Source organism: Triturus cristatus, chromosome 3_2 (assembly GCF_964204655.1).
Source record: "Triturus cristatus chromosome 3_2, aTriCri1.1, whole genome shotgun sequence".
In the NCBI taxonomy this organism is placed as follows: Eukaryota; Metazoa; Chordata; class Amphibia; order Caudata; family Salamandridae; genus Triturus; species Triturus cristatus.
The window spans coordinates 938,153,228-938,180,269 of NC_140584.1; the positions used below are offsets into that span (position 1 = coordinate 938,153,228).

Consider the following 27,042-nt stretch of genomic DNA (forward strand, 5'->3'; position numbering starts at 1 on the left):
AAAATGCATACAATTTGCTTCTAAAAAGAGTGGTAGGGCTTAAAAAGCGAAAACAATTGAAAAAAGTTTTATATCAACAAGAGTAGGCCATGTGAAGAAAAGAGAGCTACATGCTTACTAGGGTCTACCCTTTTATGGTATTCAGGAAAGTGGGTACTAGAAATTGGCCTTACATATTGCCCTTTCGCTTACCTTATTCTCTACCCCCAGCAATTAAAGAGGTGACATTTCCAGCCCTGGTGGCCTCTGTGCATCCAGAACCCAGCTAACTATTACTACCTCTCCACCTGGCCTCCTTCGGCTTTAGACATCGTGCACAATGTAGTGCATGGGGAGCACAATGTGAGTCACATGGATAATAATGAGATCTCACTGTTGACACAGTGAAACAGGAGGACTGTTTCCTGGCTCTCAACGGCACTCTGGCCGAGAGGAAAGCACTGACCTCCGCCAGAGTCGCGTCAGTCCCAGGGACCGGGTATGGGGACGATCGCGGCTCCTGCGGCTCCGATGGAGCCACAGGGGTGGGACCACCCTGACCCTTGGCCGAGTAGCGCGACCGGCGAGGGGAGTCCGAAGAGCGGTGTCACCTCTTGGACTTCTTTGATCGCTTCGACTTACCCGAAGACTTCGAGCCCGACGAGCGATGATGGAGACTGCGGCTCCGCGACCGGTCCTTGGACCTCTTCCTGGACCGGGACCGTGAGCGGCGCGGAGCCGAAGCTCGAGAAGCTTACGGGACTGCTCCCGCCTAGTCTTCGAGGTCAAGGCCTGATAATCGACGCACAACTCCGCGTCATGGTCGGCCCCCAGGCAGTAAAGGCACCGGCGTTGGTGGTCCGTCACCGACATCAGTCGATGACAGGAGTCACAGGCTTTAAACCCAGGCATCCTACCGGCACCAGAGTCGAGTCGACAGAAGACCAAAAAGAGTCAAAAAAGTTTAGTCAAAAAGTGACTAAGAGGTAAGCTCTTCCCGGATCGGCGCTGTCTGGCGCGGAAAAAAGAAAAACTGACGTCAGCGCGCGAGCGCGGCGTCTAAGTACACCGACTACGTCATTCCGGCGCACGACGCCAACGATGGACGTGGAGCCGCAGACGACGCCTAGCGACGCGCAAGGGGTATTGCTACAAAAATCTTTCCAGATCCAGCCTGACGCCTGGGGATATTCTAAGGTGAGGAATCTAACTAACGTGTTTCTTTCAGATATTCTAAGTTGCTTACTTCAAAGAATGCTAAGTTTCTCTGACTTGCTTTCACTCTTGGTTGTACAATCTCAGGCTTTCTTTCTGTCGCTCTCTCTCTCTCTCTGGGCCTCTATCTTGATCTTTTCACAGCAGCAAGATAGACAACTAGTTAATTTAGAGAGATTTATTTTTCTGTCATCCCTTCCTCACTCCATTTTCTTTCTTCCCCACCTCTCGCTGTACTGTTGATTAACCCTTTACCCTACACCACTCAATATTTCATTCACTGCTCCTCATCCTACACCCACATAGCACCTCCTTTCTCCATCGACATCTCTCTTGGCAAATCTCATCCTTCTCTTCTCAGTTGGGCCATAACCATCCCCACAACCAGCTGTTATTTTTGAAAGCGGTTTCTGAGCAGTGAACACCAGAACTCATGTTTCATCATCAGGCTTTGAAACCGAGCAAAAGAAAGAAAGGCAGAAAAAGGAGAAATAAAGATAAAGATAGGAAAATAGTGACAAATGGCAATAGCAGAATGAAAAAGAAGTTACATGAGTGAGATAAAGATGCTTGAAGTGTAAGGTGGTGAAGGAAAGAGGCATGAGGAGTAATCAAAACTAGACATACCTGGTGTTCATCAACCCTGGCATTTAGCAGTGCTGTGGCAAGCTGTTAAAAAACGTTTGGTACCTTCAGTTATTTATTTTCTTTTAACAAATTCAGTTCTGCATAGAACTATTTTCTTCAGTAGACCTTGGACTGCTATCAACCAATCTTGCCTTCAACTTTCTTCTCACTATACCTTCCCTTGTCAAAAATTGTCCTTAACCTCCACTCCAGCCCTTCCACTTCATTCTTTCTTCACCCTTATCCTGTCAGCGCTCCCTCTCCTAATATTACTAGGTGCTTAATCTTGGCAAATATGTTTTCATTTTAAATGTATTTTTCTCAGCATAGTGAATCTTTCAAGTGGACTGAAAATGTGTTTTGCATTCGACAATCAGCAAAGTTCCATAAATATAGCCAACCTAAATGGCAAAGGTATAGGTGGTTAGATTGTCTCCAAGTTTCCTCCAGGATGCAGCCTGGGGTTAACGCATCTCCTAAGTGTCTCAGGGATGGTGCAGTGTGTCAGCAGTCAGTTGAGCGCTGCATGGTTCAGTAATAGTGATCCAGTACTGAGGTACCTGCCAGTGAACGCGGTTCCTATGTGATGTGTTTGATGTGTTTGTTCTGCCTGTATCCAGGAACCGAGCATAAGTGCTAGTGCTGCTGTTTGTGGAGGAATCTTCGGTTTCAGCACTCCTGAGTCTATCTTCTTTGTGCTATCATAAGTATAACACAGCTGTTGGTAAATTGCAAGGTCACCCGAGTACATCACTATGTGCTATTGAGAGACAATGGATGTTAATTGCTGCTCAGCTCAATGGTACTTATTTTAGTGCCCTCTGAAGAATGTAAGGCTGAGTTGGCACACCAGCATTCTAACACGTGACTATGAGATTCAAGCACAGATCCATTGAGTCAATCTATTAGCTTACTGAGCCACCAGTGCAAAACCTAATCATTACTACCCACATATTCTGAGCAGAGAATAATGTCTAGCCATTGAAATGAGACAGAAATAATATAGTACTTGGACTGCTAATGATATTTATCACCTGCAAAATTGACTATAAAACAAAATCAAGCAACAGCAGCGGTGGGGCTGGCTGGGGGCCAGAATGGTCACATTCTTTCGGAACTCCAAACTGGCTCCCTGTTTTCTTGGTGATGTATGTCCTCAGAAAATCTTGTTATTGCTTTGTGGGGCATGTGTTCAAGGCCATAACTGGACCTCTGTTGGAGGTTCTATTTGGCACCCCTCTCACAGAATCGTCCATTGTGTCCACCTGCATTTTCCAGCTTGCAAACTGACGGTGCATCAGCGCTATGTGTAGTTGTTATCCTAATATAAGTTGGGGCAGAAGGAGAAGTATCGATATTGCCTTCAGCTGTAGAGTACTGCAGAACATTGCAGACTAAAATGGTGCCATGGTTTAAAAGAGGCTGTGACCAGGCCCTGAGGCACTCCACGGGAGCATCCCGGGAGGAGCAGAATTGAGAGGTGGCACGGTTTCCCTTTGGTTTCTGGCCATGACTCAACACTCTCTGGGACTACAGCTACCAGCACCACTGATATTACATTTGTTGTAGCCTTTACCTACTGAGATTAATTAAGTGATCTGGAAGGCAAATAAACGTTTCCCCAAACCAAAAAAATCTGAGATGGGTAGAGGAGGAGTTGTATTAGTAGAAGTGGAATCTAATAACTGGAGAAATATGATTTAGTGTGAGGCAGTCCTTAAGAACATGGTTCTGCTGGTGGAAAACCATTTTGTGTTTTTTACCAAGGATCGGACAAGATGTTTTGCATTTGATTCGGAGATTTCATGAAATGTGCCACTGTGACCTGTGGTTTTCTTTTTTATATGACAATAAATGCATTTAATACTAAAAAAAAATATTTAATGAATATGCCCCATAGTGGCATTTAATATGGGGTGATATATAAAGCAACTGAAGATCTTATAGGGGATAGTGTGGGGTAAAATCCACCTGAGAATGTCATGGTTTTGACACTCAAAATGTGCATATCGGGGGGGCGTGGCTTGGCGCCCAACAGTGATGGCGGCGCTTCTTTGAGGCTCCCGGTCCGGCGATAGAGGAATGCGCCTGCAGAGCTCCTAACCCGTATTTTTCTGGCCGAGATGTTCTCTAAAGTGACGCTTCCACAGACGGGAACCTCTTCATGTTCTCCGGCAGCGGCATTCCGGAGTTCTTTTCAAAGGTAACGCGATCGCGCTTCCTTCCGAGGTAGCCGCCGCCATTTTGTGGACGGAGTTCACCGCGGGAATCATCTCAGGAATGATTCAAGACCAGCGCTGGCCCCAACTTTCAGCTTTAAGTCCTTTTTTCAATTTTTGGCCATGAAGGCTACCTTTGCTTATACTGTATTTCACCAAGATATGCCTGTCATTTTCCCCTCAGCTTAACACATACTCTGAGAGACTGCACTACAAACCGCCATTTTGAGGGATGACTACACATACAAGTGCGACCCATTGTTTTTGGTGAATCCTTGGGACACAAATCCTGTGTGTTGCAATCAATGTTTTATTTGGAGCATGTCACTTTTATTCAGCAGGTTCTTTTTGTTATTGCTGCCGCATTGCTGACGAACTGACAAGTTAGTCATTACTTGTTATTACACCAGTTTCTTAATCCGTTTTCAGATGGATGTAGTCTCGCTTTTTGCCTACCTATAAGGTTTCTTTGATGCACATATCAGACCCCTATTACATAGGCGAAATTCCAGTGGTGTTGCAGCACCCCAGCTTACCTCCTCCCTTTACAAAGTTGCGGTGATGTGTCCATTGGCGCCTCTCCTTTGTTTTTTCACAATATGTATCATTTTATGATGCACACATTGGTTCTGAGCTGACTTCCTTATGATGCTTTGTGCGATTATGGCAAAACCTTTCTTCGACTAAAGAGTGTTCTTTCACTTTTTGGTTTCGTCTCCGCTCATCTCATTGTGCCTCCTCATGCCACTCATTTGCATATTCTGCAGTATGACCTAAGTGAACTCCTCTCACATGGGACGAACAAAAGGTACTGGTTCTGCCATTTCAAAACCTAAGCACATCTTCGTTAAAAACTCTAAGGTCTTCTCAGCACTTTCAGACTTAGACAAACTCGGACTCCTTGCACCAGACCAGTGCGACGCAGATATGGATTCTGTGCAACCTCCTACAGGGAAATCGGTCACGAAGAGATTAAAAAAAGACCCTCCATCTCCACCAAAACCAAATTCTCCAGTATCTATGAAACTCTTATTGCAGGAGATCAGGGCCCTCCGTCCTTTTATGGAGGAAACAAATTCCAAATTACAATCTTTATCTGATAGCTGGTTGCAACTCGATGCTAGACTCAACTGTGGAACAGGATGTTTCTTCTTTTCAGGACACCACAAATTGCGTCACCTCTTTAAAGTCGCAAGTGTCAACTCTTCAGAAGCAGCTTGAGGAGCTTGAAAATCGAAATAGGAGAAATAATTTACACATTTACAACTTAGCGGAGGGAGTTGAAGGTACAGACCCGATTGCCTTCTTTCAGTCATTATTGCCTAAGATTCTTCAAATGCCAGCTGACACCTGGCTGAACATCCAACGTGCTCACAGGTTGGGTCGTGTTAATACTAGCACCAGTGCAATGTCCATGCAGAGGCCGAGAGCAGTTATCCTATACTTTTTGGAGTATACAGATCTGTTGAAAGTCCTTGCGGCTGCCAAAGCCTGCCAAAAGATTACTTGGTCTGGCCCCACGTTATTTTTTGCACAGGATTACTCCAGAGCTACTGCTTCCAGACGTAAAGCCTTTCTGGATATGAGACCAACTCTTCGGTCCATGGGTGCCAGATATGGCCTCTTCCATCCCTGCTTGTTTAAAGTAACTTACAACAACAATACTATTTCATATGAAGATCCAATGCGATTACGAAGTTTCATTAATGCGCATAGTGCAGTCTCCATGGATTCATCTGGTCCGTCTTCCTCACATGGAACTTGATTTATTTCAGTTGTTGCTTGGATTGTCATTTCTCTGGTTTCTTTATCATATCTATATTAATATGAGTCTTTTATTCCTTAGTCAACTGTTAGTTGTTATCATGTAACTATTTAGGTTACTGTTTGCGTTTTACATATATATTAGAGTCATTCTTAATCTTTAATTTCTTCCCTTTCTTTTCCTTTTTTTTGTTTTTTTAGTGCCAGATTCGTGTATTGGCGTATTCCCCTCTTGGTCCGGTTCGATCCTCGTTGGGAGTTCGTCCATTCCATGTGGTTCCACCTCTCCTCACTCTTTCCTTCCCTTATTGTAAGTATGTCTTTTGTTTTGTCTCTTGTTTTTTGTTTTGTTCTGCACAGGTTTACTTTTTCGTTTCTGGTGTCCTCTACAATCGTTTCTATATTTCCTCTCATTTGTACCTTTATGTACCACTATTTTTTATTTCATTTCTCAGCATTCCTTCTTTCTTATCCTTGCTTAACTTTCCTATTACTTTTATGCTTCACTTCTTATCCATTCTATCTTTTTTCCCTTGATCTATTTTTTACGTATCCCACGCTTTCCTTGCATTTATTCTTCTGTTTATTTTTTCCAACTTTTTCTACTTTTTTTTAATATTCTACAATATTGTTACAACAAATCAGATGTTCTTCTTACAGTTTTGCTATATTTTGTTTCTGATTATTTATGTCATTGAAGATCATTTCATGGAATGTTAGGGGTTTAAATTCGCCTATCAAAAGACAAAGAGTCCTTACTCATTTAGCCAAACTAAATGCTGACTTGGTATTTTTACAAGAGACTCATCTTACAGCCACTGAATCACTTAAATTAAACAAAGGGTGGGTGGGGAATGTTTTTTAATCTCCGGGGGATGGGAAACATAATGGTGTTATGTTACTTTGCCACAAGTCACTTTCACTTTCACTTTTATCCCAAGAGCTGGACACTGATGGCAGATGGTTATTTGTTAAATTGCTCTTAAAAGGTGTTCCAGTTTTTCTTCTTAATGTTTATGCCCCTAAAAGCAGTGACCCCTCTTTTTGGTCTACATTGACTGAACAGATTACACATTCAATGGAAGATAATTTTATTTTAGCAGGTGATTGCAACCAGGTTTTTGATCCTTTTATTGACAGGAACTCTAGGGTTCCTTTTGTCCCCAACAAACCGCATAAGTCCTTTGTTCATACTATAAACCAACATAATCTTCTAGATGCTTGGCGACTGTGTAATCCGCTTACCAGGGAATATACCTTTTACTCCCCCTCTCACCACACTCAGTCTAGGATTGATTATATTTTTGTTTCTCACCACATATCACAAACGCTAACAAATGCAGATTTCGGCCCTATTTTAATTTCAGATCAGCTGGTATCGATATTTTGCCCAAATCCTCACTCCTTAAAAGATGGAGATTTAATAACTCTCTTCTTTTAAACCCTGAATTTACTACTTCCTTTATTAATTTTTCTAACGATTATTTCGAACTAAATCATACGGAACAGATCCCATTTTCAATCATATGGGATGCTTACAAGGCTTCAGCGAGAGACTTCATTATTGGTTTTGTGGCCAAGCAACGTAGATCCATTCGCGCACGAACTAAGAATCTTCTCCACGAAATCAAACGGCTGGAACATTCCTATTATACCTCGCGCTCAAAAAGTTGCCTTACAGCTCTCATAAATGCTAAGATGCGTTTTAACAAACAATCGACTGATGACGATTCATTATATTTGTTAAAGTCTAGTGCTAAATTTTACGGTGGTAAAAACAAGGCTGGCAAGATACTAGCTAATTACTTAAAGACCAGGCAGAACAAGTTAAATATAGATTCAATCTTTGATAATGACTTGAACCTAAAATTTAAAGACGCTGAAATTTTAAGTGAATTCTCTCTCTTTTACAAATCTTTATATTCATCCAAAACACACCCCACCGAACAGTCCTTAGCACATTTCTTTTCCAACATACCAAAACCTCACCTCTCTTCTCTTGACTTGTCCTCCTTAGAGTCAGATATTACACAGCAGGAGTTACTGTCTGCATTACAACATCTGAAAAAGGATAAAGCACCTGGTCCAGATGGCTTCACGGTGGAGTTTTATTCACATTTTTCCAAACTCCTTATACCTAAGTTATATTCTTTAATAGGCTTTTTCACCTCCTCCAACAATTCTTCAGGTTCCTTCTCAGAAGCACATATTTGTCTTATTCCTAAGGATGGTAAGGATCCTAAGTTCTGTAAAAACTATAGACCCATTTCATTGGTCAATATTGATTACAACATTTTTTCAAAGGCATTAGCTATTAGTTTAGATTCCTACTTACCACATTTATTAGGGAAAGAACAGTCAGGCTTTGTTAAGGGCCGTTTCATTACGGACAACACTCGACTCCTTTTTAATATCCTGTCCAAAGTTTCACGCTTACAGCACTCCCTAGCTGCAATTGCCTTAGACGCGGAGAAAGCATTTGACAGGGTAGAGTGGGCCTACCTGTTTTATACTCTTAAATGGTTTGGTTTTGGTCCTAATTTTATTTCTTTGGTTTCTCTTCTTTATTCCAACCCCAGGGCTGCAGTTTACGCCAATGGTATGGTCTCCTCATTTTTTGATTTAGGTAGAGGAGTACGTCAAGGATGTCCATTATCTCCCTTCTTGTTTAATTTGGCCTTAGAACCTTTTCTCTCCAAACTTCGCCAGAACCCACATATACATGGTTATAGAACAACTGACTCTCATATTAAGCTTGCAGCTTACGCTGATGACATTTTGCTTTTTTTTATCTGAGCCTCATGAATCAGTTCCCGCTTTTCTAGCTAAAGTCCAAGCGTACTCCCTTATTTCTGGTTATAAGTTAAATAATGACAAATGCGAAATTCTACCTTTAACCAAATATACTTTCAAGCCAGACTATATCGCCTCCAATTTCACATGGAGTCCAAATCATATTAAATATTTGGGCCTCCATATCACTTCTAGCACTTCCGACACAGTTAATTTATGTTTGAATAAATGTATTCAAAAGCTCACAGACCTTACTACTAAATGGCATCCTCTTTATCCATCTTGGTGGGGTCGTTTAGACATGATTAAAATGATGTTGACACCTATAGTTTTATACACTATATCTAATATACCGCTCCCGATTCCTGTTAAACTTTTTTCTAAAATCAACTCGGTCCTCTCCTCCTTCCTGTGGAATAATAAAACACATAGAATGTCTTTGCAAAGGCTAATGCGCTCTAAAGATGAAGGTGGAGTCAATTTTCCAGACTTCCGATCATATCAGAAAGCATTTCTTTTGCGCCAGGCGTCCTTCTGGTTTCTTGAGCCTACAGAAGACCGCCCTTTGTGGACTCGGGTTGAAAACCTCTTCTTATCTCCTTTCTCCTTCCGAGAATATCTCTCTTTTCCAAACAAACCGCAGTCCCTTTCCACCCCCATAATAAAGTTGACCTCTAAACTTCTCCGACCACCGTCTTCCCCTCAACGACATACTATCGACTCCTTTCTTAATTCTACTATTTGGTATAATAAGACTGCTCATCCGTAATAAAACGTTTTATTGGAAAACTTGGAGGCAGAGAGGATTGATTTGGGTTCATCAGTTGTTTTCTCATTCAGTCTTTCTTCCCTTTCTTTTCCTTTTTTTTGTTTTTTTAGTGCCAGATTCGTGTATTGGCGTATTCCCCTCTTGGTCCGGTTCGATCCTCGTTGGGAGTTCGTCCATTCCATGTGGTTCCACCTCTCCTCACTCTTTCCTTCCCTTATTGTAAGTATGTCTTTTGTTTTGTCTCTTGTTTTTTGTTTTGTTCTGCACAGGTTTACTTTTTCGTTTCTGGTGTCCTCTACAATCGTTTCTATATTTCCTCTCATTTGTACCTTTATGTACCACTATTTTTTATTTCATTTCTCAGCATTCCTTCTTTCTTATCCTTGCTTAACTTTCCTATTACTTTTATGCTTCACTTCTTATCCATTCTATCTTTTTTCCCTTGATCTATTTTTTACGTATCCCACGCTTTCCTTGCATTTATTCTTCTGTTTATTTTTTCCAACTTTTTCTACTTTTTTTTAATATTCTACAATATTGTTACAACAAATCAGATGTTCTTCTTACAGTTTTGCTATATTTTGTTTCTGATTATTTATGTCATTGAAGATCATTTCATGGAATGTTAGGGGTTTAAATTCGCCTATCAAAAGACAAAGAGTCCTTACTCATTTAGCCAAACTAAATGCTGACTTGGTATTTTTACAAGAGACTCATCTTACAGCCACTGAATCACTTAAATTAAACAAAGGGTGGGTGGGGAATGTTTTTTAATCTCCGGGGGATGGGAAACGTAATGGTGTTATGTTACTTTGCCACAAGTCACTTTCACTTTCACTTTTATCCCAAGAGCTGGACACTGATGGCAGATGGTTATTTGTTAAATTGCTCTTAAAAGGTGTTCCAGTTTTTCTTCTTAATGTTTATGCCCCTAAAAGCAGTGACCCCTCTTTTTGGTCTACATTGACTGAACAGATTACACATTCAATGGAAGATAATTTTATTTTAGCAGGTGATTGCAACCAGGTTTTTGATCCTTTTATTGACAGGAACTCTAGGGTTCCTTTTGTCCCCAACAAACCGCATAAGTCCTTTGTTCATACTATAAACCAACATAATCTTCTAGATGCTTGGCGACTGTGTAATCCGCTTACCAGGGAATATACCTTTTACTCCCCCTCTCACCACACTCAGTCTAGGATTGATTATATTTTTGTTTCTCACCACATATCACAAACGCTAACAAATGCAGATATCGGCCCTATTTTAATTTCAGATCAGCTGGTATCGATATTTTGCCCAAATCCTCACTCCTTAAAAGATGGAGATTTAATAACTCTCTTCTTTTAAACCCTGAATTTACTACTTCCTTTATTAATTTTTCTAACGATTATTTCGAACTAAATCATACGGAACAGATCCCATTTTCAATCATATGGGATGCTTACAAGGCTTCAGCGAGAGACTTCATTATTGGTTTTGTGGCCAAGCAACGTAGATCCATTCGCGCACGAACTAAGAATCTTCTCCACGAAATCAAACGGCTGGAACATTCCTATTATACCTCGCGCTCAAAAAGTTGCCTTACAGCTCTCATAAATGCTAAGATGCGTTTTAACAAACAATCGACTGATGACGATTCATTATATTTGTTAAAGTCTAGTGCTAAATTTTACGGTGGTAAAAACAAGGCTGGCAAGATACTAGCTAATTACTTAAAGACCAGGCAGAACAAGTTAAATATAGATTCAATCTTTGATAATGACTTGAACCTAAAATTTAAAGACGCTGAAATTTTAAGTGAATTCTCTCTCTTTTACAAATCTTTATATTCATCCAAAACACACCCCACCGAACAGTCCTTAGCACATTTCTTTTCCAACATACCAAAACCTCACCTCTCTTCTCTTGACTTGTCCTCCTTAGAGTCAGATATTACACAGCAGGAGTTACTGTCTGCATTACAACATCTGAAAAAGGATAAAGCACCTGGTCCAGATGGCTTCACGGTGGAGTTTTATTCACATTTTTCCAAACTCCTTATACCTAAGTTGTATTCTTTAATAGGCTTTTTCACCTCCTCCAACAATTCTTCAGGTTCCTTCTCAGAAGCACATATTTGTCTTATTCCTAAGGATGGTAAGGATCCTAAGTTCTGTAAAAACTATAGACCCATTTCATTGGTCAATATTGATTACAACATTTTTTCAAAGGCATTAGCTATTAGTTTAGATTCCTACTTACCACATTTATTAGGGAAAGAACAGTCAGGCTTTGTTAAGGGCCGTTTCATTACGGACAACACTCGACTCCTTTTTAATATCCTGTCCAAAGTTTCACGCTTACAGCACTCCCTAGCTGCAATTGCCTTAGACGCGGAGAAAGCATTTGACAGGGTAGAGTGGGCCTACCTGTTTTATACTCTTAAATGGTTTGGTTTTGGTCCTAATTTTATTTCTTTGGTTTCTCTTCTTTATTCCAACCCCAGGGCTGCAGTTTACGCCAATGGTATGGTCTCCTCATTTTTTGATTTAGGTAGAGGAGTACGTCAAGGATGTCCATTATCTCCCTTCTTGTTTAATTTGGCCTTAGAACCTTTTCTCTCCAAACTTCGCCAGAACCCACATATACATGGTTATAGAACAACTGACTCTCATATTAAGCTTGCAGCTTACGCTGATGACATTTTGCTTTTTTTTATCTGAGCCTCATGAATCAGTTCCCGCTTTTCTAGCTAAAGTCCAAGCGTACTCCCTTATTTCTGGTTATAAGTTAAATAATGACAAATGCGAAATTCTACCTTTAACCAAATATACTTTCAAGCCAGACTATATCGCCTCCAATTTCACATGGAGTCCAAATCATATTAAATATTTGGGCCTCCATATCACTTCTAGCACTTCCGACACAGTTAATTTATGTTTGAATAAATGTATTCAAAAGCTCACAGACCTTACTACTAAATGGCATCCTCTTTATCCATCTTGGTGGGGTCGTTTAGACATGATTAAAATGATGTTGACACCTATAGTTTTATACACTATATCTAATATACCGCTCCCGATTCCTGTTAAACTTTTTTTTAAAATCAACTCGGTCCTCTCCTCCTTCCTGTGGAATAATAAAACACATAGAATGTCTTTGCAAAGGCTAATGCGCTCTAAAGATGAAGGTGGAGTCAATTTTCCAGACTTCCGATCATATCAGAAAGCATTTCTTTTGCGCCAGGCGTCCTTCTGGTTTCTTGAGCCTACAGAAGACCGCCCTTTGTGGACTCGGGTTGAAAACCTCTTCTTATCTCCTTTCTCCTTCCGAGAATATCTCTCTTTTTCAAACAAACCGCAGTCCCTTTCCACCCCCATAATAAAGTTGACCTCTAAACTTCTCCGACCACCGTCTTCCCCTCAACGACATACTATCGACTCCTTTCTTAATTCTACTATTTGGTATAATAAGACTGCTCATCCGTAATAAAACGTTTTATTGGAAAACTTGGAGGCAGAGAGGATTGATTTGGGTTCATCAGTTGTTTTCTCATTCAGTCTTCTTATCCTTTTCTACACTTAGCCAAACTTTTAACTTGCCCACTTCATTTACCACTAAATATAGTCTCTAAAAAGAAACCGTAATGAACACCTATACCCAATTATCTAATGTTCCTGTTCAGTCAAATAATGCTGATTACTGCTCACAACTCTCTACCATATTAAAACAATCACCCAAAGCTTCCATTATTTATAAATTTTTACGGAGTGCGGCAATTCCCAGACAGAAATCCACCATTGAGGTAGCGTGGGAACAGGATTTTCAGATTTCTTGGCCAATCCCTCTTTGGAGGAACTTATGGACTAAATTACGTAAATCTTCAAGGGCAGCAAATATAACACAAACACTGTTTTTTGCTTATAATAGACTTTTATTGTCACCATATGTTTTAAGCAAAAGCTATTCCACTGTTTCTGATATATGTTGGACATGTTAATCTCCAAAGGCTGATTTGTTTCATATGCTGTTCTCTTGTGATTTTGTTTGCAAATTCTGGAAACAAGTTTAGGTTCAAATCAATTTAATTTTTGATACTAAGTTTCCTTTTTCCTTTACCAATGTTTTCTTGGGAAGCCTTTCACCTGTATGGGAAAACGTGATGTTTAATGTTAAAATTATTGATTTGTTATTAGCTGTTGCATTTCAGCAAATCACTATAAATTGGAAAGACTTTACAAAAATTTCATATAGAGCTTGGTGGTATAATGTTTGCCACAACCATAGGTTGGACACTGCTTTTGTTTATCCTCTAACACTGGCAACGAAACGTTTGGACCTATGGTCGCCGGTTACAAGGTTTCTTGATGTCAATGCTCAACAGTTTTCTCAGCCAAAACCATTACAGCAAGAAGTTCCCAAACCTCCTTGATCCCCAAATTGTTCCTATTTTTTGTTTCTTTTTCATTTCTTTTCCTATATTTCATTAGTTCTCAGTTTTCAGCTGTTACTTGTATCTTTTACATTGATATTTATCAGACTGATTCGTGTTTTTTATAAATATGTTTATGCTGGATATTTTACCATGTGGTTTTTAGGTTGTACTCTGTATTGACACCTGTATACGATTTAATAAAGATCTCTTGAACTTAAAAAAATGTGCATATCAAGGCAATAAGCTGGTGGTTTTGTTTAAAGGGTAGAGTTGCTAGAGGTGATTCAGTTTCCATGTGAAGTATACCAGAAAGCAATCTAATGTTTTCTTGAGTGACCCAGCCAAATAGAGCCGCATCACTAACAGTCGCTGCCACTCTGAGAAACGATGATCACAGGCAGATTTAACAGGTTCCAGGAGTAGAAAGATGCACCCATGGAATCAGGCCTAAGAACTGTAGTATGAGAGTATCCTACTATAATGAAAAATAAACCCCAGAACTAAATTTAAGAGCCCAGTGCCTCTCTCTGTAATAGTCGGTGCTCTCCTGTGTGCTCACATGTGCCTCCTCCCAGGAAAGAAAATGTGCAGGTTAAAGGACTCGGGTCCTCGGGTGTTCATTGTAACTTTAGAGAAAATATGGTTTGTTTTCAGTAAAGGAGTCCATGTGAAATAAGTATGCATATTTGAGTGTAGTCAAATAAGACTTTCGTGACTTGGTCCATGTCTTGCTTTTAAATGTTCATTCAAGCTTCTTTGTGCAATGCATTTTGCTGTGCTACAAGTATAAATGCAATTGCAAAACAAGGTAAAACATGCTGTACATTTTTTAAACTTTTCCTTTCAAGTGAAAAATCCTTCCCAAAATGTTTCTGTTTTAAATTTTGTCTCCCTCTCTTAATTAAATTCAAATGAAACCTTGTCTTTTGTTAGAGTGTCCCTGCTGCATATTTGTGACTGAGGCGGGGAAGTGGTATAAGCACTTCCATTCCTTTCTCGGTGCATGTAGAGTCTAAGATGCTTATGGTCGTTGTAAATGTAAGAGAAGAGAGCTGGGCCCAGGGCTCTGAAAGGAAAGAATAAAAATAAGCCTTTGTTAAGCATTAAATATCGTCTGACAAGTCCAGTAGAATTATTTTAGTTGTTGCAGACTTCGTAGCTAGCAGCCCCAGCCGAGTCAGCCCTGAGAGGGGGTGCGGCTAAAGCCCTCTTAGCCCAATGGTCTTTGTACGCCTGGCTTCTCAACTTGTGCTGGAAGATGTTGCTCAGCGAAAAAGTTGATGACTATGGCAGCCTTAAGTCCTAGACCTGTTCCCCACATGACCAAGCTGTGTTATCCTCAGTAAAATTATTTTCTCACTGTGCCGCATATCCCTGAGCTGACAAGTAAGGGCACGTGTTTAAACAGAAAAATGTCCATTGTTATGTCCAGGTTAAACAAGCATTGGCATAGCCAATAGGTCTCGCCTTTGGGACCTTATAAGTGTTTAGCGATGCAACAGTTGCATAACTAAATACTTATAAGGTCTCAAAAGCTAGACCTATTGGCAATGCCAAGCGGCCGCTAAAGTGATCCCGATCAAACATCAAAGCGGCTGTGGCCGCGAAAGTGTAAGTAATCGCGATCAAGCGTGGCGCGCGCGCCCGCACACATGAACTGTAGCTCTAGGCTGGCCATGGTAGCACTTTTTGGAGCCCTCTCAAAAAGTCTCGCCAGACCAGCGCATGCGCTGGGTCAGGCAAGACTTAAAAAATGACTGCACAAAGCTGATTCTATAAAGAGCCTCCCACCACCAATGAGAAAGCCAGGGCTAGCGCCCCAGGTTGGGAAAGGCGGTCTCTTGCTGCAGCTCACAGCTGCAGCTTAGATCCCTCATTTAGATCAAAGATAAAGGCGAGATGGAGATGGTATCTCGCGCTACTCTTTGCGTCACTTGGTCAATATCCTGGACCAGGAGGAGTTCAGCTTGATAGTGGCAGCATAACACCACTGCACCTCCCGACTCTGGAAAAGGGACTAAGTGCTCTCCGTCACTGTCAGGGAGCATTGCTGTGCTCCGGGCCTGAGCGCTGCTCAGAGAGGGTTAACAAAATGTTTATTACAAGCCTGCCTTCAGAGTTGAAAATAATGTGATCAGTAATGAATTTTGCGTAACATTAGGTTGTATAAATGGACAGACAAGCGCAGACAACAAGTGGCCAGGAGTCAGGGCTAATCTAATGATGTAAAAATAGAGACAGCACCAATTACACTAGGGCCCAGCCCCGAGCTGCTGCAGGGACTGCAAATGAATAGGTACAAATCAGATTACCGACTAATAGACGTGCTGCAAGGGGGGGCAGTCAATGCTAAATGCATTAGGGTCTTGTGACCTCCCGGCTCCGAACAGCACAATCCTAAATTTGACTTCCATACTTCAAGGCGACTCTTATTCACTTAAGAAAAGGAAACCAAGACAGTCCTGCCTGCAATTGCATGAAATCGTTGGATCTTCTGTTTTTCCAATATGTACTGCCCTCTGGCAGTGAATACACCAATATCTCCAAAAGGCAAAACATTCTAGCTTCTTCTACAACATCGCTTATGCTCGGCATAAGTCCGAACCAATGAACAAGACACTAAGGAAAGTGGGCTAGAAAAGGGTTTTGTAATTCCCTCTTTAAACTGTCTTTGCCTTCCCTTATCCTCTGTGGCGAGACTCCTGCTGTCAGTGTCTCTAAATTTGGAACTGTGCATACACTAGATGAAGGCAAAGAACCGCATTCTATGTAACGTGATTTCAGCCTGAAGATAGAGAGCAACAAAGAAGAAATGCAACATACGCTTAGAGGTTAAGCAAACCTTTTAATAAGACAGAGTATCAAAGAACAAAATGTTAGAAATAAAAATATATATTCATTTAGTATGGCAAAAGTTAATCTAAATACAGACAATAGAAAGCAGCCCATTCACATGGACTCCCTCTTCTGTCTTTTTTAGGTCTTGACTAAAATAGCACATGCGTGGTCTCTTGCAAGACCTTTTGTTACCTTGCTGGGCACTTGGAGGCCACCCACTGTTTACCAATGGTTAGCTTCACTGTCACTCTCATTTGCCTGCTTCTTATTCATTAGCTTCAGTAGGCTTCTTTCATCTTCATGTGCTTGTCCATCCCTTGGAGCATGGAAGCATTACTGTGTCTATCCACTTATTTCTTTTGCAGATGCTACTTTTTATTCTAAATTAAGCACTCTACGAAACTGCGTGTTTTTCAGCTTTCTCCATTGTGTACTTCTCCCCTCCATGTTTCTCCTGCCTATCCTCTCTTGTCCGTATGTTTGCCCATCCACCTATGCGCATTCCTCCATTGCCAGTGTGCCTCTCCAGCCCTCCCTGCCACACTCCATTCTGTGTACATGTCCATGTGTTTCCCCCAGCCCACCCTCCATTGTCCGTGTGCTTGTCCCACAGACCTGCGTCCTTCTCTCCCACATTCCCTCCCACTCTGATACAATACGGAGGAAGAGACGGATGCAGGTGGGGGAGAGGATAGGTGAGAAAGAATGTGGAAGCACAAGGCTAAAAAGAAATAACAAACAGTGCTATGAAGTGGCCAGTGCTAATGCACGTTTTTAAAACAGCGCATTAGTACTAGCTGCGTCATAGTGCTTTATCAAATTAGTTTTAGCCATGCTGCACAGCAGTCGCTTTACTGTACAGCAGGTCTACAATTGACTAGACCTATTGTCTTTACACTGCTTGTTTACCTCTGTTTTCTATTTCTGAGTAGGTATTGGCACCCAAATTGAAAGTCATTTGATTTTCCATTTTGTAACATACAAATTTAAAGATTAGCTTTCACTTATTTGTTTTTATCAGTCTTTTTACTATTAATTAAATTAGAAGGATTCTGTAAATAGTGAATTTGTATTTCCAACAGTATAGGGAATCCAGTTTTGCTTAAGAGTACAAAAAAAAAATCTTTTGGACTAATAGATGCCACAAAAAGGTTGTAAAATAAACTATTATACAAAACTAAGAGAAAATGGAGAATACGGGTTCTGTGCAATCGGACATCACTGTCTGGGAAGCCTTTAAAGCAGTAGTAAAGGGCACGATGACGGCACGTAAGGCAGAACAACAAAAGGAACGTGAACAAGAGGGATTCAAGATGGAGGAACAATTGATAAGAGTGGCAATCGCAATATGTAGCTGTAGGAAAGTAGGATCTGCTTTTATGGTTACCCCCACTTTTTGCATGGGGTTATGCTGTTTCTGTCTAGTCTGACTGGCATCCTGCTAATCTGGACCCCAGTCTCTGTGCTTTCTCCCCTAAATTATTATGGTAAGTACTTAGGTGCATCCCAGATTGGACACTGGTGTACCATTATAAGTCCCTAGTATACGGTACTGGGAGGAACCCAGGGCATAGGTATACCAGTGGTCCCCCATGGGCAAAAGCATGCATTATGCCACCCATGGGGGATCACTCAAACTGTAACTACAGGGCTACCATTGCAGCCTTTGTAAGCTGGTGTCTAGCACCACTTACCATGGATATAGGTTACCCTATATCTGAAGTCACTGCACTTAAAACCTATAAGTCACTCCTAAAGCAGGCCTTTCAATCCTGAAGGCAGGGTGCTTGGTTCTAAGTGTTAAGATGGCCCTGCATGAGCAGGACACCCCTACAACCTTCGGAGTCCATTCTCCAGGATTGTAAGTGCATCAGCCATTACAATACATAGGGTGCCCATGCCTCATTATGCAATGATTATCTCTAAACTAGCTGTAACAAACCCTGTTATGTTTGGTATCAAACATGTTGGAATCATACTCCTTCCATACCGTTTGTGCGGGAGGTATGATTCCATGCACTGTAAAGCTCCTCCGGGAGGCCCTCTGGGCTCCTGGTACCAATCTTCTAGACCTGGACAGCAAAACATGGCTGCCGCCGACCAGAGACACGATTCTGCCCTCCTGCTGATGAGCCAAGCTAGAGCAGGGAAAGGCAGAACAAGAGGTGTCCTGTCACAGGGAGGTTTGAACACCTCCCAAACAGGATTTAGTGTATTGGGGCCCAGTGGGAGCGCTTGCCATCGCCACTCAGTCTGCCTCGGGGCACATTTGGTGCCCTCCTTGCATAGTCCAGTTCAAACGAGCTCAGGGAGCCGTTGGCTCCTAATCTCTGCCGCGAAACTGAACAAAGGACAAGGGAGTATCCTCCCCACTGTCCGACCCCTCAATTAGGAGGGAACCCCGAATCGCCCGACCCTTTCCTTAGGGTACTTAAGGGCTTACCTGTAGGTAGATCCCTAGATTCGTCGTGGGACAAGATTCATTTCAAGACACCACTTCTTCTTCGACCATCTGGGCACACTGGAATTTGCTGGACCTTGCTCTGGGCTCTGAGACTGCAACTGAGAAGACTCCTGCTGCTCCTGGTCTCATCGTCCTGCAAGTCTGCTGCAACATCTGTGCTCGCGCCCCATACAGGAACCTTCCAAGGCATGTGGACATCCAAGACAATCAAAGGCATCTCCCTTGAAGTGAAGGAGACACTTCTCTGCATCTGCAGGCACCGCAACAAAGCTGACCAATCTGCTGATCCTGGGCTCCAAAGGACTCCGAAAGGCTCAGCAACACAGGTTGTGGTTCTTCACATCCCTCGAGGCCTGCCCTGTCGTTTCACCAAGTTTGAGGCCAGTATCCCTCGTCGGAGCCGCAGGAACCAAACCCGAGTGCACCGCGTCGACTTGCTGTTGCAAAGGCTTGTTAACCTCAGGCATCTCCTGTGACCAAGATCTTTGTCCTCATCGCATCATTTGCACCGTAGGCCTGCTTCTTTGGTGAGCTGCTCGAGGTCCTCTTGCGACTGTAGTGCCTGTGGGTCCTCTTGAGGCTCTTCTTTGATTTCTGCGACCTCCCCTGATTGCTCAGTGCCTGCCCTGACTACCCTGCTTGTGGTGAGTCACCTGGACTGAGCTGGTCCTGACACTGCACTTTCTTTGCATACCATGTTGTTTGCAGTTGCCAAGGCTTGCTGGTGCTCCCGACAGACACCAGCCCCTCAATTCTCAAAAATCTGAAGTGGGACAGCTCGTGAACGGCTACTGGTCTTCCACAGCGTCGCCTGGTCCTCACAGCTGCAGCTCCAAGGTCACCGTCGACTCTACTGCAACTCCTCACATCGGTGGGCATTCGTCTTCCGTGCCGCCTGGTCACTCCTGAGTGGCATAGACTCTGTCCCCTCTGCTTGCAGGTACTTCTCATCTTGAATTCACCTTTGGGTTCCACCGGACACTTTCTCTTTCTCCAGCAGCGGCATCTTCCCAAAATCCTCCACTGAGTTCGACTGTGGTATCCAACGGGAGACAGCCTTTACAACGAAACTGTTACAACACATGTCTTTACATCGCATGTCGTTGCAAAGCAAAAGGTGTGCAGCAGTGGGTAGAAGGTGTTAGATTTAACTCTAACACCTTCCTTACTGTTGCACAAACTGGAGTTGGAATAAAAATTTAATCTATTCCAACTTCCAGCGCCCCTCCCACAGAAAGTCGGAGTAAAAGTTTGCATTGCAATGGCATGCAATGTAATAGCATGCGTTGTAACATCACCTATTAGTTTCCGATGGCACTTCACACCTATGCACCCGAATTCCCTGGGGTACGTATCCTTGTTCCAAGGGTATCCACGGGTGGGGCGGCCCTCCAATCATCTGTCTTCCATGGGATTTCTTCAGGGTCCGCCGGTAAGGGTCCTACTTCAAAATTGCAACCGCAACTTACCCATTGACTTATATTGAGCCAGCGGTCGTGTTCCCACTCTGCACACGGCCTCCGTGGGGTTCCTGGTTACTTACCTCGGGTGGTTCCTTGGGTCCCCAGCACTTAAACATCTTCTGGGTATAGTCTTGACTTGAGTTGTGGTTTGCATATCACTATTTTAGTATATGGTTTGGTCTCCCCCTGGTGAGCACTGTGTATTTGTGCTACTTATCTGTTTTTAGTGAAAAGTATTGTGTACAATTCACAGAGATTAGTTACAGTTACTATGGCTAAACATGTAACTAAAATGTACATTTGTTTCAGGTTTTGGCTGCCTGGACAGTAAATACTTCCGTGTTTCATTAATCTCAAGCTGTTAAAAGCTGCCTCTGGTGAATGGCCCTTTAATAAATAATTGAGGAGTTGAGCACTGCAGGTTCCAACTAATTCAAAGCAAGAGCCACTTCCACCGGCTGCTAGTGAGGGGATCTTCATGATGACAGGGATCCTGATAGCATTGGTATGCATTGGCATGGATATGGTCAAACATGACAACCTACTTAACCTCCTTGAATGTAGGATGGGGCTCTCCGGCACTGTCCTTAAATGGTTTGCCTCCTTTCTCAACAACAGAACCGAAAGAATCAAAACCAATCAAACCCTATCCGACTCCAGTCCCTGCATTCTGGGTGTCCCTCAAGGGCCCTCACTCTCCCCCACGCTATTCAACCTTTTTATTGAACCACTGACTGTAATCCTCAAAGATTCCAACATCCAATATTACATGTATGCGGATGATACCCAACTGTACATGAAATTATTCTCACCTGAAGACATCCAGTCACTCAACGGAACACTGCACAAAACTTTAAACTGACTAACTTCCAACCACCTCAAACTAAATGCCCTTAAAATTAAATTCCTCCTCATTTCACCGACTAGGCAATCCTCCACTGTGGGGCAATTCCTAACAAACCTCATCACTCTCAACTGCACACAACACATCATTGACTCCACTAAATCACTGGGTGTTGTACTGAACAAGAACCTAAACATGCAAGATCACATCAGAGCATCTATCAAAGGAGGGAACTTCCAATTAAGCATCCTTAGAAAACTTAAACCTTACCTACTACAAGAAGACTTCAAATCAACGATGCAAGCACTAGTCATCTCAAGACTTGAATATGGCAGTGCTACTCTATGCTGTCTCCCGAAACGCAGTATAGCCCCACTCAGAGCATCTCTCAACGCTGCGACTAGACTTATCACGGGTTCCAAGAAATCCAATCACATCTCTCCTGACCTTAAAGCGCTCAACTGGCTCCCATTTGAGGCAAAGATCCAGTTAAAAATTGCGTGTATGACCCACAGAGCACTACACTTCAATACCCCTATATACCTGACAAACTTGAGCTATCTGGTAGTGCCAGGCCCTCAAGAAGCACCAGCACTCTGCTCCTTAAGCCAAAGAAATTCAAAAACTGAAAACATACAAACGTACTTTCTCTGGTATTGCCCTGAGAATATGGAACTCCCTACCTGTGGAAACAAGACTAATTACCTCAACTCTTGCCTTCAAAAGGGAAGTGAAAGCTCTAGTGATGAACAATAACCTGAACTAGAAACTTTGCTCCTTTGTCGCCCTGCCTGTTTTTACCTGCCTATGGTACCACGTGGCCTCTGCTATGGCCCACTGTCGCCCGCCACCAGTCTTCTGACATTCCTTATCTATCTTGTTGCAATTGCTAACTGGCGACTGTAACGGTCCAGTCCACTCTGTCACTGCTGTAACTGATGTATACTGACTTACATTTCTCCCATAGCACTCGATCAATGTCTCCCACAACCCTTATGTAAAGCGCTCTGATACCCGCCTGGGTCATGTTCACGCTATACAAAACTTCAAATAAATAAATAAAATAAATTAAGGGTTGCCTTTAAAGAGACGCCTTTCGCATACCATATGAGACAAACCAAGGAAATTAGTTAACACCACCTTGTGATACAGGGATGTTACAAGAGTTGCATTGAGTAACATGGGATGGTGAACACTGCTTAAGATTCTTTGACTTATTACTGACTGGCCGCATGGGATGACTCCTGGTGGCTCCCCAACCCACCGACCACGCGCGCAACCTCGGCTTCATCCTGGACTCTTCCCTCACCATGACCAGACAGGGGAACTCGGTGACCTCGGCATGTTTCAACACCCTCCGCATGCTCCGCAAGATCTTCCGCTGGATCCCCACCGACACCAGGAAGACCGTCACCCACGCCCTCGTCACCAGCCGCTTGGACTACGGGAACACCCTGTACGCCGGCATCACCACCAAGCTGCAGAGGAAACTCCAACGGATCCAGAACGCTGCCGCAAGACTCATCCTGGACATCCCTCGCCACCACCACATCTCCGGACACCTGAAAAAACTCCATTGGCTACCCGTCAACAAGCGGATCACCTTCCGACTACTCACCCACGCACACAAAGCCCTTCACAACCTCGGACCCAAACTCATCAACAACCGCGTCTCCTTCTACACTCCCCCGCGCACTCTGCGCTCCACCGGACAGGCCCTGGCAGCCGTACCCCGCATCCGCAAAGCCACCGCCGGAGGAAGATCCTTCTCTTTTCTAGCAGCGAAGACCTGGAACTCTCTGCCCAGCCACCTTCGCGCCATACCTGACCACCTCTCCTTCAGAAGGCAGCTCAAGACCTGGCTCTTCGAGCACTGACCCCCCCCCCAGCGCCTTGAGACCCTTGATGGGTGAGTAGCGCGCTTTATAAATGCGATTGATTGATTGATTGACTGGGTAGGGATACAGAAGCACAGGGCGAATACACAAAATCTTTAAGGCCCCCACGTTAGTTTTAAGAACATCAACTGGAAAAGCCAGAGTGACACAATGCACATGCAAGGGCATGTTATAAAAATTGGTTTGCCACCAGCATCAGAAGCATTACCTGTCCTTCTTTGTCTTATCTCAAGGCAGCCTGGTTGCTGACATGCAACACATTTAAGGTGGGGTAGGCAGACAAATTGGTCTTACTACTATTTTCACTGGCACTCGCCACTGGTCAACAGCTCCTTACACAAATAAAAGCCTGATCTGAAAACTTGAGAAGCACAGTCTTTTTAAGCATTCATTGTGTACCAGAGTAATGTAGCGTATTATACCATTAAAAGTTCACGTTTTTGAAAGACATGCAGGGGCAGAGAAGGTTTAGACAAAGAGTGGTACAAGATTATCATATTCTTTTTTACCATGACACCCCAGAGTGATGCTACTAAGGCAAAATATCAATCAATTAACAAATTTATTAATGATGCCCATCAAGTGATTGGTCGAATATAGCTAAGAAGGCAGGACATGTTTTAGTAAATGTTCTTTGGAAACATCATCCGAAAAAACAATGTCATCTGATTGTCAAACCCTATTTATGTTTTCTCCTTTTAAGTACCCACATTTTGGAATTCAATTGGTAAAAGGTGTACATTTCCCACCCTGAGATTTCAAATAATACAATAAACTCTCTAAATTCCATTTTTTTAAAACGCCTCCAAATCGGATCAATGTAATACAATACTATATGTTTCACATGGAGAACGGCCAGGTTTACAGTTGTGAAAACTAATAAACTACGTTTAACCTCTTCAGTGCCCATGATGAGATAGTCTCGTCATGGAGCACGGTTGCGCTGTGCCCATGACGAGACTATCTCGTCATGAACCCCGCCCGCTAATGTAACGCCCGGCACAGGGCGGGGAAAGGGCGGGGCACTGAAGGGGTTAAACAAACAAAAAAAACCTCCATATAAACAACTATTATATCACTATTAACATGTGTGCTTGACACCAAATGCTAAAGCTGGTGCTCAGAAATTTACTTGAAGTTTGGAAGGGCTCATCTGATCTGCCGTTGAGCAGTTATTGCTATGCTTCACCTAGAGACCTATTCTCATGTGTTGGCGCAAAAGGTTCCCTCCAGAATCGAGATGGTGATAGTAACATGAAAAACAGAGATTCTCTTATTCCTGCTTCAACTAAAAACTCAAAGACAAATTCTCTACCTGTGCCCTTAGACCAGTGCTTAATATGTAAAAATATAAGCATAGTGTTCAAGGTTTTTCATTGTAGGCTGCATTGGTGCTTCCAAATAAATGCCCGTGTTGCCGAATACCGAAGTGTCCTAGTTTGGAGTTGACCTCATGCCTCTTTCCAGCAGCTCTCTACACTTCAGGTCTCTTTATCTCACTCTTTTTGGTTCTTTTTCATCTTATTTTTATTTACCTTTTCGTCCTTTTATGCATTTCTCTCTCTTGCTCTAGGGGTCAAGGTCTGATGTAAAATAAGTCCTGGAACCCAAATAAACAAGGGTTTGGTGCCCAAGACATTCAACCATAGGAACAAATTATGTGCTGCTCCAACCCCTTCTCCTCCTTCACTCTGCGCACTCCCATTCAAAAGCTGAAGCAATATACCTATCTCACAAGACCAGCAATATAAACGCAAACCCAAATCAAAAAAACAAATACTTCAAGATTTATAACTACATAAATTCCTTAAATAAATGAAAATAATGATGCGTGAAGAGCTCAGACACTGTTTTGCTCTTGTACAAATGACATAAATCAATTACTGAACAAACTTGTCCTATAAAACAAGGATAAAAAGGCAGATATCACTGGTCTGCAAAGTAAATTAAGGCGGTTGTCACTGTCTGCGATCCAATTCCAAGCCTCCAGAAAACTTCAAACCAACTGCTTTTATTAACTGTATTTTCATAAAAGGCACAAGCAGGGGTGAAAGCAATCATAATTCAGCAATAACTGTATAGTTTTAAAATCGTCAGGACTTTCTACAGGCAACACAAGGAGACATAGTATTAGCTAAGCGTGTATATTGTAATATGCTTATATAACTTTTCAAGCGCAAAATTAAAACATGCTACATTCTTTGGCTGATCTAAAAGACAAATATTCTCTTGGCAGCGTGTCATTATTATCTAACTGCGAGGAAAGTCTGTAGGAGTCAAACATGGACTACATTGGACTAGAATAACAAGGAAAACCAGAGTTTGTCACATTGGTAACAGAATAGAAGTATGAGCTGCAGCCGACAATCTGACTGAGAAAGAATAGGATTTTCTCAAAGTCAATATTCTTTCTGACCCATTGTCACTCCAAAATATTGTACATAGATCAAGCATTGGAAAAGCCAATAGGTTTCACCTTTGTCTTTGCCATTGATTATTGTTGATGATTACTCGCATCAGGAAAAAAATAAAAAAGTGCCTGTTAGCCCAATTAGAACTGCACTGGCAAAAAAAGAGCAATGATGGTTGCACACACATGCGTCATCACAAATGCGCTTGCACAGAACAGGATGCAGCAGCGTTTTGTTTTCTGCTTTAATTTTATTGTTTCGAGGCAGCTGATGCCCATCTCAGAGAGGTACCTTAAAGCTTTTTCTACTTATAAAGTAGTGTCTTAGCAGCTAATTGCAACTTCCAAAATTAAAATAGCAAAAAAAAAAAAAAGAAAGAGGTGAAGGTGTGAGGAGATTCAGATTGTGCTAGGCAGTGGAGAGTAAGCGCTGATTAGTGGCAGGGGCAGCTGGGGGTGCAACAGAGAAAGAGGTGTGTATTAAACAAAATAAACTAGCGAGATGTGGAGGGGCATGGAAAGCAATGGGAGATCTGGGGAGAGAGACTACGAGCTTGCAGACGGCACGAGAGTTGAGTGAGAAAGCAGCACATGAGAGAGAGAGAGAGCAAAAATGCCCCCTTGCCCCCCCCCCCCCCGTGGAGTACTGACAGAAACAAACATATATACCCCGAATGTTAATTAGTGTAAGGATGCATGTCATCCAGTAAAATGGATGCAAGATATGATTTTGGGGAGGGACAAACAGAGGAAGAATGACCAGAAATAAGAAACAGGCAAACGAGAATGACAAGAAATCAACCGATGGTAAGCAAAGGGCTGACACAAAGCAAATGCCAGCATTAATTTTGGCCCCAATAGATCTAAAAGCTATATGTGAGACCTAAAAATGGCAGTAAACGAATGCAATAGCATCAATACAAGCAACATTGAGGAGTAGAAAGCCACAAGTTAATTATAGAGCAGTAACAGTGTGAAAAAAATATATCGTTTTAGTACACTATCATCTGCAATGCTGTGAAAACTAATACATGGCCAAAAAAACCAAGAAACATAATAGTGGTCCAAGGGTGGATGTCTTATCTTTTCAGTAGTGGGGAAAAAGACGATGAGCAACCCTGGGACAAGGGAGAGTGTCTGCACTGATCCAGCAGTAGTGAGGAGTGGAACATTCAGATAGGGCATTAATACACTGTGGCAGATGGTGTCAGGCAAAGAGAAGCAGGAAGACGAAAATGGCAAGGAATACAACCTTCTACCTAAGTCAGTGAAGTGCTGTAGCCTCAGGAGTGGAAAAGGGCATCCACAGCAATGCATGAAGAGAAGGCTCTGGGAAAACGAA

General features: G+C 42.5%; 1 protein-coding gene across 4 annotated transcripts in view; it reads right to left on the reverse strand.

The window, feature by feature from the left end:
• BCAS3 (BCAS3 microtubule associated cell migration factor) overlaps positions 1–27,042 on the reverse strand; it is a 3,636,180-nt gene that overhangs the window by 108,583 nt on the left and 3,500,555 nt on the right. The window contains exon 24 of one of the 4 annotated variants that reach the window (XM_085649435.1): positions 13,359–13,493. The exons of the other annotated variants lie outside the window; for them this stretch is intronic. Within the exon in view, the coding sequence (XP_085505561.1) occupies positions 13,423–13,493 (71 nt within the window). The 3' untranslated portion in view covers positions 13,359–13,422. Of the gene's footprint in view, positions 1–13,358; positions 13,494–27,042 lie in introns of those variants that run through there. 4 annotated transcript variants of the gene reach the window in all.